Below are 20,061 nucleotides of genomic sequence, written 5' to 3' on the forward strand. Positions count from 1 at the left end.
AGTATGTGACACAGCAGATATAGCAATAGCATATTTGTCAGAGGGGGCCATTTAGGCATTTATTTACAACTTTTTAAAGCCCACAAATTAGTAAACATTTTCTTGATGGCAGATTGAGTATTCTTGAAGGAGCTTAATTTTGGCACACGGATATAAACCTATAATTGATGTGCTCGTACAATTCATTATGACACTTTTAAGCATGAGCCATAACTGTTACTTTTGGTTGTCAAATCTTTACCGGCATTACATCTTTATTTAAAAAAGTGGTGGTACATAATATGTGCAGTATTCTAAAAATACAATAACAAATAAAGTCTAGGACTAGCAATACAGTGTCGTCTCAAGAATAATAAAGGTCAAGCACTTGTAAGATCCTCTTATAAAAACAATAAGACAACAAAACGTATATGCAGTATATCTGAATATTTGAATTCTGATTTTGAATAGTCTTATTGCACAAAGTTCCCTTTCACTCTTGGAGCAACTTACTGCTTTGCCGTAACATTCTGGAGGATTGTCAGTTGCACAGCATTTTGTCAATTCATCTTCATAACCCTTGGCTATCCTTAGCAGCATCTGATTAGACAATTCTGGGTGTCTTCTTGCGTATTCATAAAGGAATCTAAAGCAAAATATAATTTAGTTTTAGTTTAACAGTAAATTAATTTACAGCACATTTAAATTTCCTAAAACCAGAAGCACAGTTATGACTTGCTGAAGGTTATACAGTGGATCACATTTTGGGTTGAATTGGGAATCATAATGGAATGATTAAGTGATGTTGGCAAGTTAAGTATGACATAGGTCACAAAGGAGAAAACCCACCTAAACACCTCCTCTGGACACTGAGAGTATTGTGTCTGTTTGGGGCTCTGGTGACTTTTCATCATCAAATGAGCAGACTGCTTCAATTAAAAAAGACTTTACTGAAATAGACCTAGATAACTACATCCCTTTGTGTATAATTTGATAGGAACAGATATGTGATGAAGTGGGTATATAGTTAGTCATCATAAAATATCTCAGTTTGTACATTAACCCTAAAAATATAACATTGCCTTAACAAATCTAAAACACTTTTATTGACATTCCTACATTTCCAAACAGTAAAGTACTTCTTCACAATTCTTCTTTGTGATATAATTAGAGGTTCATTTGGAAATTAGTTGTTCATGGACAATGGAAAGTTGCCATAATAGTTCACATTCCAAAATCATCTCCATCAAATATCAATGACTTGAGGCCAATCCTATTGAACTCTCAACTTTCCAAATTTCAACTTGGATTATAATACCAACGTTAACTTAGATTTTATGCAGTTGGGATGTTGACCAAACCATTCTATAACATATAGTCTATTACTTTTGATGGATTTCATTTATAAGACCTCATATTTTTAGCGTGAAGTGAATTTGCCAATGCATTTGTCACTTACATGTGTCATATAATAGCAGTGCAGATCCTTCATGACCTAGGTGTGAAAGCAGGACTGATTCCACAGGGAACCAACATTGTGACTGATCATTGTCAGATAGTCAATTACCAGAGGGAATTCTCTGATAGGGAATATCATATCAGTATGTGGAGCTGCAGAAGAGACTATGTTTGGGCCTGTTTTCTCCCTGGTATTGATTAATAGTGCTCTCTTGGACAGCATACTCCACTGAAATATATAGGGATGAAATGCTTTTGGCCCAGGCATGGTCACCTTATGTTCTTTGTACTTCACAAAAGTGTTTGAATGATCTAGGTTGCTGGATTAAGGAGCATAAAATGAAGCTTAACCTAAAAAAATGTCACCTTTATTTAGCAACTCTTCAATGATAAAAACTTTGTAAAAGTCTGTATTGTAGTGAAGATTTTAAGGGTTTTCATCCAGAATTATTTGTGTATGCTAATGTCAGCCAACAGGAAACCTTTCTTCTTATGGTAGTTGAAAAAAGCTGGCGTCTATAATGCCAAATTGTTTTTCTTTTATAAAAACTAGGTATGCCCTGTTTTGGAATATGCTGATTCCTTTTTGTACTTCTTTCTGACTATTGACTAGACTAAAATGCTAGAAACAGTAAAGAAGGAGGCCAGTAAAATAAAACTTGGTTACAAGGTACACAGGATATCCAGATGCAAGTCATCCTTAATTTGGGTTCTCTATACATCTGGGTTCTCTGGAGGGTAGCATGAAGTTTTGTTTGAACTTCACTAGAAAATTGATTAAATCTAAGTTCAGTGATTGGCTGCCCATATTTATAAAGGAGATTACTGATCACCATGCAAGGAACTCATATAAACTGTATATTCCAACAGAAAGATGTGGGCACTCTCTTTTCCCATATATGCATAGAATATTAAATGATAATGGGTTTTAAATTTTGAGTGCAAAGTTTTTTAGATTCATGTAACTACATAATTATGTATTGATAACTACAGTATTTAAATTTATTTGTGCAGGGTTGTTTTCTTATTTTATAACAGCAATATAATTCAGTGGTCTTAATGAATTAAGTTTTAAGAAACCATAAATGTGCTGAAAGAGTGATAAAAAATCCCACAACCTCAAAATTGTGGTATTCTTCAACTATACTGAATTGCATTCTCTGAAATGAATCATGCAATGGTAATATTGATGGTATCTCTCTTGGGTAGGCAACCTTAGCATGGAGTTCACTCCTAGCTGTAAGCAGGAGATAAATAGAGGTGTTATGTCACAAATGTATCTGTTGGCTTCCAAGACACTGATGTTGAGGGGCTAGAGTATCCTTCTGGAAGGTTAACATGCCTATATACTTTTCATCAAGTAAAAATGTAGTATTTCGCGAGGGAACTGTAATCTGTTTCTAACATATTCTACTATCTGGCAATAAAAAATTTGCTCTCATTACATTTGGGATTCTGCAGACTTGGGAGGCAAAAGAGACAGACTTGAAAGACAATACTATTATGAAATACAAGACAGAGAAAGACACAGGTGATTATTTCTTGCTACCTCACTAGTATTAAATACCATTAGCCTGGAACAAGATAAGTATTATTAGCTCATTTTCCCCAGCCCACCAACCATACAAGCTTTTCAACTCCCTTGGTCGGGTCTTTTAAAATCAGTTTATCTATACAATGAACGCTCCTGTAGTTATGCATGTGATAATTCAAGTGAAGTCAAGTCTTACCCTCCAATGAACAAATCCTTCCCTACAGCAAATTTTTCACAGACATCTGCATCTTTAATGTAGCTTTCTACTTTTTCTGAGAGGTCTGCTGGTTTCTCATCAGGTTCCATATGTTCAATGCAGAATCCTTTTTCCACTATTGAACGCTTACAACACTCTGCCAGGTGTTTGGTTCTTGACACAATATCATCTCGTGCACAAACGTCCTCAATTATTTGTTTCTGCAGAATTAAACATTTTTTTACATATCTTTAACAATATTTCCATTTTAAAATGCACCACTTTACTTTGATCAAATATGATCTTACATTGTTCTGCTTTATATGATGTCATATTTTATGTTATGTGATCATAATTAAGAAATGAAATTACAATAATAACAACTATATTGAATATAAATAAATTTAATAAATTAAAAATTTATAATCACCCTTTCTTTCATGCATTTCACTGAATCACCAGAACAGCATGTGAAAACAGAGGATGTTATTTTTTGGGTAATGTCTCCAATTTCTTCTGGTGTGGCTTGTGGTAGCTTTTGGCTGTACTGAGCTACTTTCCTAAGAGAAGAAAAACATTTGAAAAAAAAATATATATATGGTGTTGATAATTTAAGTAAGAATTCATCTGTACATTTGACCCTGACCTTTGGTAAGAGAAAATACAGTAGTTTTAGCTTTTAGCAATCATTATTATAAATATAACCTTGTAAAACAACAGCATTTCAAGTGACAAAGAAAAATGTAAAAGTGAGCATAATGATGGAATCTTACTTTGCTTTAATAACTCGTTCTCCATATTTTTTGCTGATTGCACATAAGGAATGTGACTGAGCAGTAACGCTAGCCATGTAATTTCGAACCTCTCTGCCCTGTTGAAAGGAGGGAAATCATTTCATTTAGTAAATAATTTTCAGATTTATTTACCACCAGAAAGTAAATTAGTATAGCAATTATATCCTTTGATAAAGCAATGACAGGAATGGTTAAGGTGTTAATCTTTACTTTTCCTTCAGTAAATAGGTGCCAGGTATGACTAATGTAACATTATATTGACAAACTGATTTTTGTAAAAATAGATAAAAAGATTGTTTGACTTGTAAACATAATAAAAACAATGTCTTAAGTGCAAGTCATTGATTGTTTTTATTGTAATATTCTGCCCTCAAAAAGAAAAAAAAAAAGCCTAAAATCTGATCTGTAACAAAAAAAAAAATACTAGGAGCTTTGTGCTATAAACAGTAAATTAATTTTTCCCCATATCAAGCAACAATCAACAAAGTAAGATATTAGAAATTTTTGCACATTTATTAAAAATAAAAAAGTCACATTGGCACACTTAGCTATGTACCTTGAAATCTGACTCAGATGCTTTGCATTCTGTTAATCAACACTGAGATGTTTGTACACTTTATTTGGTGTTGACCTGTGGGCAATTCAATTGAACATGACTAATAAAGGCTCAAACCGGTCTATATGGGAGTCCCACGAGTGATGCAAGCAAGAATTAAGCCATGAGGTCAAATGATTTTCTAGGGAAGGCTACACAAAATCCTGCAGCATTAAAGGTTCTCAAGAGCACACCTGCCTTCAAAATTCTTAAATTGAAGATGTTTGGAACAACCACAATTCTTGCAGGAACTGGCCAGAAATGAGAACCTGATTATCACTTTAGCTACATTGCAGAGAACCCATGTGGAGATGGGAGAAACTTCCAAAACAACAACAATCACTGCCACACTCCACTGATCAGGACTTTATTAACAGTGGCCAGGCAGAAGCCTCTTCTCTGAAAAAAGACACATGGAAGCCTACCTGGAGTTTGCAAAAAGACACCTGAAAGATTCTAAAACAAGATTCTCTGGTCTGATGAAACCACGATTAGCTTTACAAGGATATCTGGAAGAATCCAAGATCCGTTCTTCACCTGTGCAATAACATTCCAAATGGTGAAGCTTTGATGTGGCAGCATCATACTGTGGAGCTGTTTATCAAAGATAGGCACTGGGAGACTAGACAAAGTCAAGGGAAAGCTGAACAAAGCAAAGTTAATGAAAACCTGCTCCAGAGCATTCTGGACCTAAGACTGTGCTGAAGGTTCACCTTCCTATAGAAAAATGACCCGAAGCGCAAACCACAGAAACCACATAAGTGGCTTAGTGGCAACTCTGAGAATGTTCTTCACTTGTCCAGCCAAAACTTGGACTTAGAAAATAGCTGTCCAGCAACAGTCTTTATCTAGCCTGACACAGCTTAAGAGGATCTTCAGAGAAGAATGGCAGAAAATCCCCAAATCCAGTTTGTGAAACTTACATCATATGCAAAAAGACCCCTGGCTGTAAACTCCACAAAAAGTGCTTCAACAAAATTTTAAGAAGAGAGTCTGCATGGTTGTGTCAAGGTGATATTTCAGTTGTTTTTTTTATTTTCAATTTAGAAAAACTTCTAAAATCCCATTTTTGCTTTATCATTCTGGGGTATTGAGTGTTGCTCGATGAAGGGATAAAATAGTTTTAAATCATTGAAATGTAAGACTACAACAGAGCAAAATGTGAAAAATGTGAAGCAATCTTAATATTTTCTGAATATGTTGTAGTTAATGGTGATTTGACTGAATGGATATTTAATAATGATTACTAAAAATGAAAATTTGGTATAAGTAATAATAAAAAGGAGAGGAATCCAATAACAAATAATATAATGTTGTTTTTTTTGAAGAATTACTCCTTTCTCTAGAAGCATTCTTGTTTCATTTTGGATGAATTTTTTATAACATTGTTTTAAGAAAAGATCGCTTCCAATATTAACTTCTTTATTATTGCATATTTTTTCTGTACGTTAAGCAAAGTAAAGAACAATGCATTCTAGAGTATATAAACTGAAAAAAAATGTAAAAGTTTTACAAACCTTCTCATAAAAGCAAGTGTCTAAATTGTCCGCCTGTGCACAACAATCTTCTGCCAATTCACCAATTTTCCTAGCAAAGTCAATGATTATACGTGGCTGCATCATAACATGCATTCTGGAGTATCTATAAATAAATCTGTGGAATTTAAAAATGTTACAAAATATTAGTTTTTTTAAAATATATTAATAGTTGTTTGCATCTGGTGCAGTCACAAAGTTAAATTTATAATTAGATTGAAACATATATGCTGATTAACGTTAAACTGATTCAAATACGCAAAAATTACATTTTGGAAGAAGTGAAATTTCCAGACCTGAAACCCTAGTTTCTCCTTTGATATCCCTAAATTAAATAAATGTCATTCAGTTTGATACAAACAAAGAACAGAACAAAGCCGGAGAGCCTATTACGTATTAGCAATGGGTTATAATCAGTAACAGAATGAGTTAAAATAATGCTTATGTGAATTAAAGTTAATAACATTGATTACTGTGATGTGAATATTCTAAAGAGAAAGCAATGGTCATTGAATGCATACATTTGAATATATTTTCTCATATATGTGAATAAAGATAATGCTTAATTATGTAAAACATATGTAGTTAAAATACATATTCTTAAGATTATATCTGAAATATAAGGAAACATATTTCCCCTTAATTTGATTTAACCAAAATAATTTCAAAATATATTGTGTATAAGTCATGCCATATACTCTGTGTCTAGACCCAAGTCATATCTCTCATGCTTTATCTTTTTACCTGGAAAAAGCTACACACAGTCTTCCCAATGACTCGACGTTATTTTGAACTCCTATATAACTCACTGAAGGTAGTTGAAGTCAGTTGCACATAAGGCTTCAATTTCAAACCTTATTACCTACTTGAATGAACTTGGTTTATAATAAGTTTATAATGTTTGCTGTGTCGCAGTGTGACTTTATACAGAACTTATCTGAAAATAAGAAACATCTACTCAGTTTCAAATGGATTGATTATATTTTCAATGCCAGGTTATTATATTTTTTAAATACACTGTAATATACAAACATGACAGATATCTTGAAATCTAAACTCTGTAAAATATATTTTATATGTATTTAGTTTTTCAGAAAGCTAAGCCCAGTTATTGCTTTCTGTGGATATTCCATGAGTTTTTATGAGTACTTCTGTCAGCCACCTCTCCACATACCCAAAGGTGTGCTTGTTTGGTTAACTGCTGATTCTAAACTGGACACCATGTGAGAGTGAAGATGGGTAAGTAAATTAGTATTTTGAATTCAGAAGGTGCTTCATCGAGGAGTATTTTCTGCCTTACACCAGATGCTGCAAGAGTAGACTATAGTCCTGATTTGGACTAATAGAATTTGAGAATGTTATATTGTTTGATTTTTGAAAAGTTAATGCTGTGTTACAAGAACACATTTTGCACTTTTTTTCAGAAGCAACAAACTTGTATTACATTAATGTGATTTATTTTAAAAGAATAATTACCAAATATGATTATTGAATGATGGAGCTACTGCCTCAAGGATATCTAGTATTCTTGTTCAAATCTTAAGTCCAGTTGCTGTCTGCCTGGCACTTTCCCTAGATGCTCTAGGTTTGCTCCCACAGCCCCAAAGACATGTGTGGTGAACTAATTTGTCATTTTAAACTGATCCTGTGGGAATCTAACTGTGGCACCTTGTCTAGAGTAAGTTTGGTTTCTGTGTTGTGCCTGATGCTTCTGAAACAGTCCCCTAACGCTTGAAAGTTTTGGACGTTTTGAAAGAACCATTAATAGGCATTATTTTTATGGTATTGTTTTACATTTAAAATTTTCTGAATACATTCTATCCATTTCAGATGAAGGACCCTACATTTCAGTATATTCAGCAATTAGGTACATTTTCAGTATTTGGCATAATCAATGGTTTCTAGTTAGATGGAAATATTCCATGTAACTAGCCCAAGTCTGGCCAAATCTAATATATTCCACAAAGGGTTAATAAAGTTGTTCAACTGTACTGTTTTTGATCTGAGTGAGATTCTACATGGCTACAAATTTCATGCTTTATATAGTCGGTTATACTGTAGCTATAAGTGAAATGACCAATGACTAATAGCGAATATACAGTGCTCGACCTATAAAAATAATAATAACAATAATAGAAGAGATCGTCGGGATGGAGAACACCACTGTTATGCACAACTTGATTGTGAACATCAGTCGTACCATTGGAGCTAACCAACAAGACATCATTCTCTATAGCAGAAGCCAGAGACAATATCTGCTATTCATCAACCTAGCCATTCCAGACAACACAAATATCTCAGTCAAAGAGGTAGTAAAACTCAGCAAATACAAGAGATGGAGAATTTGTTCATGTGGAACACAAAGGCATGTGTGATTCTGGTTGTATTCAGACAATTTGGAACTGCTCAACTAGGTCTCTAAAATATCTTGAAGAACTACCAGATAATCTGAGATCTGCCCAGGTGCAGAAAATCGTCCTCCTTGGAACTGCCCACATATTTTATAAAGCCCTTACTATCAGATAATAAGACCGCAGGAACCATTGTGTTCCCGGTAAAGAGCAACCAGCACAAACTGAGAAAAAAAAACAAACAAAAGTAATAATAATAATAATGTTCCACTTACGCTCCCGTATATGACAGTTTGTTGTCTTTGAAGGCTTCACATTTTTCCTTTCCTGAATACATCTTTTTCACTTCCTTGTGCCTTGGATTGTTCTTTTTATGTTCAAGGAAGCACTGATGTCTTTCATCTCCAGTTTTGGCACAACAGTCTTGAAGTTTGTTTTTATTGACTATCTCATTGGATGCACAAATTGCACTTTGGAAAAGTTCTGCCTATAATATAATACAACAACATTGTTTTAATACATCTGATGCATATATACAGTGTATATAAAAAGACTACACACTCTTGCCAAAATGGCAGGTTTTGTGTGAAAAAAATCGAAAGCAAGAAAAATCCTGTCAGAACTTATTCCACCTTTGTTGCAAAATTGCATCTGTACAAAGATGGTGAAAACAAATTTGAGACTGTTTAGGGGCACACTGGTTCACACTCCAAAACAATGGCAGTTTTGAGTGTCCAGTAAACCTAACCTGCATGTCTTTGTCAATGGGAAAGAACCAACCAGACAACCTGGAAGAAAACCCATCCATGTTTATCATGACTGATTACAAACAAGCAATGAAATATGGGATCAAAATTGTATTGTATGTCTGTCTATATTTTCAATACCCAATGCTTTAAACTGTTTTCTTTTAAAAACTGAATTATACCGTTTTCTTAATTTTACCCAAAATCAATGTAATTTGTGATTTATTTTTTTCCTTTGTTAAGAAAGCCAAACTTTTAGTGACATGAATTAAATATGCAGTCACTAGCTTGTATTGAATTAGTTCTGTAAAAGATTAAGAAGCAATTTTTAATTTACTTAGTTTTAAATTTTAGTTTAACCGGTGAAATATTAGTAAATGAGATTTAATCTACAGCAAAACAATCTAGTTGGGAAAGACATTAAAAGACATAGCATTCTCAAAAATGCTTATTATGCAACAGTGACAGCACTGGACAGAGTATCAGTCCATCACAAAGCCCACTCACATGCCCACCCACAGTCACAATCATACATCTCTAGTTTCCAATCATCAAATACCATGGATGGAAACTAGAATATGTAGAGAAAACCGCATGCAGCAATAAAGAGAATATGCAAACTCTGCATTAATATTGATCTTGTGTGGTAGCTTTAACTTCTGTTATACCCTTGCCATTCCAGACAAACACTAAATGTTCAAAAGTAAAATTCACCGTAAATGTATGAAACATGTAGTGCCAAGACTGCACCTGAATTTTTTATTTTGTTCAGAATATGATGCATATAAACTGGATGTAAAAAAACATGGTATTATACAATTAAACTCAAATCTAATAAAGAGGCAGTTGATTTAACTTTACTATACTATGCAGAATATTCAAGTGCAAGATACGGCTCTGATTTGGATTAAATGGGTTTAGAATGTTATATTATAAGACTGTGCTTCAAATGTAGTAAAATGGAAACAGTTATTTTTGTAATGTTGTAGGCAAGACATAATTTTTTATAGAACATTTGAAAGAAAGTTTGAACATCAAACCTAACTGGAATAAAAATTTACAGTGACAACAAAAGAACAGAAAAATATTTAAAAGCTTTTACTTCATTTTTCGAGCAGTCTGCAGATGGGTTCTCTCCACAGCAGGCACCTCCAGCAGTTGCAATCTCCCTCGTCAGTAAAACAAGCTCTTCATAGCCACTCTCATACAGGTTCTGGGAAAGAGCGACTAGAACGCTGCAATATTATAAAAAAAATGAATAAAAAAAATCATGTTTTAGTTGGGTTGTTTTATTGTTGCTTTTTCAAGACCTAATCAAGGACAGAACCACGACCCAAATCTATAAATGTCTTGTAATTTAGACAAATATTGAGATTCTAAATTATTTAGAGTATAGTATACAATTAATTCAAGGGCTCAGTTGAAAAAAAAATTAGAGAAGCAAAGAAGTAAGTTTGAAAAATTGAGATGCAGGTATAACAACCATCAACTCAACATCATTAAGACAAAATAGCTGATGGGGGACTGAGTCTGAGACCAGTCACCATCCACGGGGACGACATGGAAGTGGTGCAAAGCTACAAGTAGCTGGGGGTTTCCCTAAACAAAAAACTGGACTGGTCTGACAACACAGTGGCACTAGACAAGAAGGGCCTGAGCAGACTGTACTTGCTAAGCAGACTCAGGTCTTCTGATGTATGCAACAAGCTGCTGGAAATCTTCTACCAGTTCAAAGTAGCCATTGTATTGTTCTACGCTGCAGTCTTCTTGGGAAGCATAATGCCTGAACAAAAATATCCGAAAAGTCTGCTCCAACGCAAGGTGAACCCTGGACACACTTGAAACTGTTGTGGAAAAGAGGATGATGGCAAAAATTGGACACCATCATGAAAAATCCCCTCCAGGAGGTGCTATCTTGGAGCATTTTTAGCCACAGGCTCATTCCACCACGGCGTGCTAAGAAGCAACTCTGAGGTTCTTTTCTGCCCACTGCTCTCAGGCAATTCAGTTCTTCCTCCCGAAGTACTCATTAAGTTTATTTTTATTCATTTATTTACTTATCAATTGATTGGCTGTGTTGTTTGTCTTATGATTATGCATCCTTGCTTTTTATGTTCCTGCTGCTGTATGTATCTGAATTTCCTCATGGGATTAATAAAGTTTATCTAATCTAATCCAATATTCCACAAGATTTGTAATATTTTACTTTCTCAGTTAAGGTTAATCATTTGCTCTACCATTTCATTGTGTATTTCAAAATGATATTAACATTTAAGTATTTTTTTTCGTTTGAGTAGTAATTTATTTGATAGGCAGGGTATAATAAATAATAGCATTCTTCTTTATCAGGAGAAATTTTTTAAAACTTATACAATTACTAGCCGTTCCCCGCGGCTCGTCCACTTAGTACTGAAATTTGGACAAACTTTAAAAATCAATAAACAAAAAGATATCACTAGCTAAGCGGAGGCAAGTTACACTCCAAAACACAGAGGCAGACCGACTCCCCCCTCCTGACATCACGCATCCCCCTCTCCTTGGCCCGCAGCATCTGTATCGGATTAGTAACTCTGTTGTGTAACAGACATAAAGAAAGACAGACAGGAAGAAGTTGGATTTTATATATAGAGAGATTTACAGTGTAAGGAGCAAAGAAAATTCCAATATTTAAAAATAGGCCAATGGAAAACTGCATTAACAAGATTATGTGTATTTCATGAGGATGTTTGCTCATTGAAAAAAATACAACAGAATTTTATTTTTTATTGGCATTTTCAAAAATAGACATTTTGAATTTTGCTGCTAGTATGTAGTTCACCTGGATTGCTATTTTAAACGTAGCTACTGTAACTGGAAAAGACATCAATGTCTTTTGACCCTTCTCATCAAGTCAGTCCCCATAAATAACTATACAATGAGTGAATTATTGAAGGTGGGAAACAGCTTAAATAGAGTGTGTAACACCAGCTACATACATCTGTGTCCATCCATTCATTTTCTGAATGTGCTTTTTGAAAGCTCTGGCAATAATAGGAGTGTTGAAGTTGCAATGCATTTGCTTTTCATAAGTGGTTTGTAAAACAACTGTCTTTATTGCGAGGGACAGAATTGAACTTTATAAGAGGTGGGAGTGGATTAATTATTATTATTTTTTACATTTTTATGCTTTTTTAGTATTATGTTAATATCCTTTCTTCTTCATTTCCACTACCAATGCATGCATATGTTGGTGCATGTTTTAATGGGTCAGAGGAAACCATTGTTTTTCCCATCATTTTAAACTATGTTGTCAGACTGGTTAGAATACAAGTTCGTTATTAATGACACAGCTAAAAAGCCAGGGTTTTATTTTAAGGCAAGGACTAATGTGTGCATGTATGGATACATTATTCATTTTTTGCTGTTTTTATTTTAAGTCTGCAAGGAGTTAATGCAAATTGTGAAAGCTTTGGGTGGTAAGTGGAAACCAAAATGCGACAAATGGCCATTCAAAGCTGTACACACTCACTCACTCACTCACACACACACATGCACTGGATCAGTGTTTAAACTGCCAATGAATCTAACCTAGCGCAAGTTTGTGATACTGGGGGAAATGGCAATATGCAGAGCAATTTTATGTTGATGTAAGAAGCATATCTAAACTCCAAACACAGTGATTGGGCCAGGAGTCAAATCTGGCCTGTTGACCTGTAAAGTAGAATTACATCCTATTGCACCACCATAACACTCAAAATTGATATTCACTAGTCAAACTAGCACACTTCTTCACATGGATTCTTTGGATTGTGTTAATTTAATGCAGATAATTTTGGTGTTTAATTTAGACATCTGACAATTTCAGTTATTAATTGTTAGAGAGAAGAATTCTGCAATGAACAACTAAGCCACTACCAACCAATTAAAGTTTAATATTAATAACTAGTACAGATAAATGTGAAATATACTTACAAAGCTTTAAATCCTTCTTCTTTTACTTCTGTGAAGTGTTCACATATTGGGTTGGTGTCTAAAAGACATTTCAAAGAGTAACGTCAAACAAAATATTTTGAAACAACCAAATACAGGTAGTTTGTATTTATGAAGTGATTTTTCTTCTTCTTTTGGCTTCTCCCGTTAGGGGTTGCCACAGCGGATCATCTTCTTCCATATCTTTGTATTTATAAAGTGATAAAACATTTTATTATGTGTACAGCAGTAAAAATTTTTTGTAAAGAAAAGTGGTTTTCTTTCTATCAAATTAACATTTTATAATTGACTCAAGATTGGTTCAGTGTAGCTTGTATCTGAGAGTCAATTCTCGTTAAGCCGTTTAAAAAGTGGATTCTTTATATTTTATAAAACAAAAGCATTGTTTGTGTTGATGTATAAAGAAGGCTTTAAAGGAAAGAGGTCACTCATTTTAAATGTTAAAATAATAGTTTTGTTTCAGAATATTGACTACTTCTTACCTTTCACATCATCTTGAACCATTACATATATAGGAGTCCAGATGACTATATACTTCTCACCTACTGCCTGCGTTGCCAACACTTTCTTTTATAAAATGCTTATATAGTGTACTACCAGAATAGCTTTTGGGAATTGAAAATAATTATCAGAAAAATGTTACATGTCTGTAATGTTTGAAAGAAATAACTTGTGAAAGTGAGTCAGAATAGTTTGTGTAAGTTTCTGCACAATAAAGTCTTTAAAATTTTATTTATAAACCCAATTTTCAGGAACATATTATAACCATAAAATACTAAAACATATATTAACATTGTGTTTATAAATAAATCAGACCTAGAATAATTCAATTTAAAATGATTGATATTTAGTATTAAATAATTATTATTAGTATTAACATATTAAATCACATTGGTTGCATTCAACATTAACATTATTAGAAACAAACAATCCAAAAAGGAAAACTTTTTTTTTCATCAAACTCTGCTCATGATACTTACCTGACTTCCCAAAGTGAGCTGAGATCAGAATTACAAATGAAATTAAAGTGGCCCACTTCATTGCTGAAAGGGTGAGTTGTCAAAAGATGCAACTGACAAGTGCCCTCATGCAAAAAGTGTAGTTTTATACATTTACGGGATAAATTATTAATCTGGACTTTTGACTTTTATTTATTTATTTTTTAATCCTTAATTGCTAGTATTTGGAAATGCCTTAAATGTCTAGCAATTATTAATAGGTTATGCAAGACTGGCCAGAGCCATATATTCTGAACTTACTGGCCCTCAAAGTTGACTCTTTACTTCATGTTAAAAAACTTTTATCAGATGGCAAACATTTAAAGCAAACTCTTATAAAATGAAGAATACAGCAGTTTTAGTGGCTTATGCGTCATATCACCTTTAGACAGAATTAATGTGTTTAACTAGAATTAGAAATGTGGATATTCTGCCTCATGAGACTTCATCCTCATCATCATAAAATCTGGGGAAGCTTTTTATATTTTATGTTTAGAATGTTCTAATGTTGCTATCTGCATCCTCTATGGGATGTTAAGGCATGAAAAAACACAACTCTAAAAACAGGACGGCTCAAAGGGTTACATAAATATGGCATGCATACGTCTATGGTCATATTTGTACAATTCCATGTAGTCAACAGACTTTCTGGCTTTGCTCTCAACTTTTCTGTTGGCTTTAAGGCTTTCCATGAAACAATTACAAGCTGTAATTCACTGCTCAGACCAAAGGAATGCAGGAAATATTATTTTATGATTGCAACAAAGCTCTCCTGACTAATGTGTCTTTGCACAAAGTTCTCATTGTCCATAAGCAAGAATATGTGGTTTTGTTGAATCACAAGTTTTTTAATAAAGGCTGGCCATCTCAGTTACCTCCAATTTAAGTCTTTATCATCTGCTTCACGGAGTGAATCCAAAAGAGTGTGTGATAGCTATTGAGTGTTGTCAGAAGTGTCACAATCGTGTATGGCTAAGTATTCACTGAACAATCCTAGTGAGCAAGTACACTGTTCCACTTTTGGGGATGCCAGAGACTAAAGACAAATTTTACTGACAGGTAAAACTAACATTAAGGAAAAAGGCAAACATTTCAAAAAAAGCAAAAACTCACAAGAGGCAAATTATACAAAATGGCAAACTAAAGTAACTGACAAATTACGCGATCAGTCAGGGGCCCGCAGTGCCCTTAAATACGATGTCAGGAGGTAGCCCCATTAGCTGCTCACCTTCTGGAGACTCTGCCATCTCCTGACCTGAACATGACAAGGGGAAAGCAAAAATTGACAACTAAAAACAATTACAAAAGCTATTCAAGAAAATCTAAAAATAGTTAACAGAATAAAGAAAACTTAAAGAAAATAATAAAATGCATACAAAATCTTACATTAACAAAAAACACATGACAGCTGTGGCTATCACAGAGCATCTTACAGCCCCAAACCTCAGCCACAACTGCACGGGACAATGCCTTGTGTTCAAAAGAGTATTTATTTTAAGTAAAATAGATCACACAGGCTTCCTTTTCCCAAAAATATCTTTCCATGGTATAGTTATTTTCTTTTATTTTTTCTTTTCGCCACTCTTCTCCAGGCATGCTTTGTCCTCCTCCTCCCTTCCTGAGTAAGGTGGAGCAGCCTTTCCTTTGCCACACACAGGAGTAGTTCTAGTCGAATAACCTTGCACCAAGGAAGTAGTTCCAGGCCAGGCAGAACCTCCCTATAGTAAGGGATCCTTCTTGCAGCCCCCCCGATTGGCTCTCAAAAAATCCTGGCAGGGCCACCCAAGAGAATTCCAACTCCTGTGCCACCCTGTGAGTGAGTATGTGGGAGATCCACCAGAAGAATACTAACATCCATTGTGTTGTGGGTGTATATGACCCCAGGAATCAGTTCTCTTCAATACATTCATAAAGACCTCTGGACTTGACAAGGAATTATCCATCCCAGGTGAGATGCCTGTCTGTCCAAAACAATGAGATAACCCCCCTCTCAGTGAGTTGCTTCCAGATATTTCAAAGATTGTTTGAAATCAGTTTGTAAATTAAATGCCCTGGCAAAAAATGGAACAGTTCAGCATCAATGCAGACTCTGCTGCCCTGTCTTGATGCACCTCTGGATTTGAAGGTATCCTCCAGATGTGCAGCAAAAAACTCACAAGTATACTTCCTTCTAATGGTGTGGCAGTTTAATCTCAATTGCCTACCCCTGATGACATAGTACTAGAACTTGAAGCACCGCCTGTTTGGGGTGATGCAATTGGCTCTGGAATGACTCCTGCTACCCAGGAATACCCCTGGTGGAACCTCAGGCAGCATGACAGGGTGGCCTTAGGCAGGAATTAAGGAAGATACTCAATAAAGACCATTCCTACAGCTACAGACAACTAGATTTACAAACAACTCTTTGGAAGTGAGAGCAGGTCTTCTAGAGCACTCTGTCAGGGGGGATTTGACTGTGAAACAAGGATCAAACAAAGAACTAAGAAATGTTCAACTCACCATTTGACTAGGATGGATAGGAACCTTTGGCTGCAGGACTGGAAGACATGCATAAAGACTGAAATGGCTTTAGTCACAGATACTGATAGCACAATTGATGTGTCTGGTGGGTAGTTCAGCCTGGGTGGCAGAGAAGACTAAGGCTGATGACTTGATTTGGACAGCAGTAGTGTAGTGTAGTGTAATACAGTGTTGGCTGCTCGATCTGGACAGAAATGTAGCTTGGAGATGATGGCTCAACATGAGCATCAGCAAAGACTGGGGAAACTTGGGAGAAGAGTTCTCAAATTTTCCCTTTTGTATGAAAATTTTGCAATGAGTTTAATATACTGTATACTGTAGTTAGATTCCAACACTTTATAAATGATTAAAAACATCATCCAAATCATCTTGATACCTCTGGCCAAAAATTCTTTGCAAAGACCCTGAAGCCAGCTTCAAATTGTTCTGAATTTCTAAGGCATTGAATAAGTAAACATACAATTCTGCTGCTGATAGTCCAGTTTTCATCTTTCTACATATGGCATCAACACCAGTGAAACTTTTAAACAAAATATGGTTTTACAGTTTAGCTTTTTATTTTTGAAAGCTGGGACATTCTCTAGTGATTTTAAGAAGAAGGAATGGGAAAGTGGATGCCCATAAAAACTGGTTTATACTTATTTGAAGCTTACGCAGAAAAAGACTTAATATAAAGTTCACAGTATACCAAACTTTATTTAAAAAGTCCCCAAATTAACTAAAGTCAAAAAAATGACTAAAGGCACATTTTACTGAAGGCAAAATACAAAGAAGGGCAAAATTAATAAAAATCAAAAAAGAAACTATAAAGCAAAGGTCTATGCAGCTTTTTTATTTTATTGTTAGGGCATATTTAATTTTTTGGCTCTACATGCTTTTCCTTTGGTTCATTTTCTCTCAGGTTGCCTATGTGGGATTGAATGCATTACATTTTTAATGTCACCACATACAAGTGCTGAATTGTATGTGTTTTGCCATTTGTCTTTCTGGCCAACTTGGGTGGTATCACACATGTGTGCATAGGGGACAGTTTACATTCTCAAATAGTACTATTTCTCAGTTGGACCGTGGTGGCACTGTCACCTGGTCCTTTCTTCTTTTGTCCCTCTGCAGATCAGCTGAAAAACCTGCTACCCAATGACAACACCACCAAACCAGCCTTTTTGACATCACTTCTGGAACTCTTTGATGTCATCATATCCATTACCCAGAACCACTCTTCCTACCACGTCAGTTCCTGTTTCTGCCTCCTTGAGTCCACCTCTTCCTCCATTCAGCCATATTTATAGAACAGCTTTTCAACCTGTCAGTCAGATCTGCTTTGGATTCCAGTCTATAAAGACGTCTTTATTTATCTGCCAGTTTTTCAAGTAACAGGGTGACCATACCCAAATCTTTTTGTGACTCAATTCATCCTTATTACAGTGAGCAAAAGGGAAAAAAAACTGACAAAGTCCTTTACTCAAGGAGATGCTTTCATTGACAACGATGGTCCTGTAAGGTTGGACTTCTGGTTTACTGCATGCTGTTTTCCTTAGTCTGAGACAAATTAGCATAAATAGCACTGTTTTCAAAATGGAAAAAAGGACAAGAGAAAAAAAAGATGAAACAATCATATCAGATCAGCAACTGTCATGGAAATAAAAGGAACTTGAGCATCACACAGACCATTTGTTGAGGAGAAGAACAGTTTCAACTTCAGAGGCAATGATCACCGGGTTAACAGTTCCAAGCTATGCAGATAATCGTCTAGTTAAACTTCATTGAACTCATCATGGTTTTATTTTTAAGGCACAGTGCTGACTATTAAAACATTTTGCATTTCATTTGATGGCCAGCTAAATAATATCTTTGTGTGGGACTGGGCTGTGTTTGCTATATATGTGATAATTTGCATTATGGCATTTTGTATTGAGGTTAAGTTGAGCTAAAAGTTATCTTTTTTTTTAAATTATGCAATGTGTTCCACCAAATTTGAGTTGAATTAAAGAGAATATACAATGATGTGAAATATGTTCTGTAAATTCATAACTTTAATTACTAGGAAGGTGAGAGTTAGCAATCAACCAGATTTCATTGTTAGGGTTTGGTTTCTAATAACATGCTTTCTGCTGCTAGAAAATTTATTTTCTTTTCTATGTTCCTTCAATTTGTGAGAACTTAAATGAAATGAATTTTATGTCAACCTCAAAAACAACTCAATGAAATGTACTCTCTCTGTCGGTTTGCTGATCTGTAATAATGTTAAGCCTTTTGACATTTTTTCTAGTTAGAGTGTTCTGTGTGCATACATTTGACCGTCTTAAATTGTTGAAAGAAAGTCTGAAGTTAAAATATTCTTTTGTTATGGTAAGATTCAAGGGCCAAAATATCTTCCTTTGAACATTTCCAATTTCTTGACTTTTCATTTAGTAAGGATGGCAGATTTCTACAAGTGACTTGGTGAGTGCTGCTTATTTTTTTCATTTCACACACAAAAGGGACTATTCACTTAGCCAGATTTAAGGAAGGGCCCTGATGCTTTAATGTTACATGACAAGACTGTCAAAGTGATAACGTAATACAGAAAATCGTAAAGTTAGAAAACAAAATCAAATTCTCATTATCCTGGAAGTTACTCTGATACTTCACCTCTATATGCATAACAAAAATCAGCAATAACTACAATTAAATTGTATGATGGCACTAAAATAAATGACATTGATGATCAATGCACAAAGTGGTTTCTGGCGCTAAACATCACAAAGAAAAATATAATCACTTGTATTCTTTATAAAATATAGTAAAAGCTAAACCTTTTTCAGCATGGAATGGACATCACAGGAATAGACATATTTAACTGTTTCACATTCATCAAATTACTGATATCTACTTTCCTGGCTAAGATGCGTGACACCACTTTCTGAGGTGCCTGAGGAAATGTGGGATAAGTAAGAAGATGTTATTGAATTTTATTATTGTGCTTAAGAAAGTGTCCTGACTGGTGAAGGTGAAATGACTAGGTATGGTAACATAGTCACATGGGACAGGAGGCCATCCAATTATTCTGCCATCTGCAAAAAATACCACTATACGCTGTATTGTGTTCTAAAACATTTTCTGTCATAATTGTAAAACTGTGCTTTGTGTAAAATTAATGGTACTGCCTTTTTGGATTATACATATACTTACTTTCTTACTGACTTACTTACTTTATTTATTTATTTGTGCCTCATCTGTTAAGGCAGATCTGAGGACATAGTACTAACATTACATTATATTTTCAAACTCCTTTATCAAGCTCATATTCACTGTGGATGACAGCTTATTCTCAAAACAGTGGGTGCAAGGCAGAGAGCAGCCCTGAACAGGGTGCAAGTCCATTACTGGGCCCACCAGCACCCACA

General features: G+C 34.8%; 1 protein-coding gene across 1 annotated transcript in view; it reads right to left on the bottom strand.

Annotated features, from left to right (window-relative positions):
* The window catches only part of LOC120527429 (albumin 1-like), a 30,773-nt gene extending 16,506 nt beyond the window's left edge, over window positions 1-14,267 (bottom strand). The window contains exons 1-9 of the mRNA XM_039750835.1: window positions 14,138-14,267; window positions 13,140-13,197; window positions 10,291-10,423; window positions 8,718-8,929; window positions 6,074-6,209; window positions 3,941-4,038; window positions 3,598-3,727; window positions 3,168-3,388; window positions 493-625 (exon numbers count right to left, since the gene is read on the bottom strand). Of these exons, the coding sequence (XP_039606769.1) occupies window positions 493-625; window positions 3,168-3,388; window positions 3,598-3,727; window positions 3,941-4,038; window positions 6,074-6,209; window positions 8,718-8,929; window positions 10,291-10,423; window positions 13,140-13,197; window positions 14,138-14,198 (1,182 nt within the window). The 5' untranslated portion in view covers window positions 14,199-14,267. The remainder of the gene's footprint in view (window positions 1-492; window positions 626-3,167; window positions 3,389-3,597; window positions 3,728-3,940; window positions 4,039-6,073; window positions 6,210-8,717; window positions 8,930-10,290; window positions 10,424-13,139; window positions 13,198-14,137) is intronic.
* Window positions 14,268-20,061: the final 5,794 nt, after the last annotated feature.

This window comes from Polypterus senegalus, chromosome 4, assembly GCF_016835505.1.
Source record: "Polypterus senegalus isolate Bchr_013 chromosome 4, ASM1683550v1, whole genome shotgun sequence".
Taxonomy (NCBI): Eukaryota; Metazoa; Chordata; class Cladistia; order Polypteriformes; family Polypteridae; genus Polypterus; species Polypterus senegalus.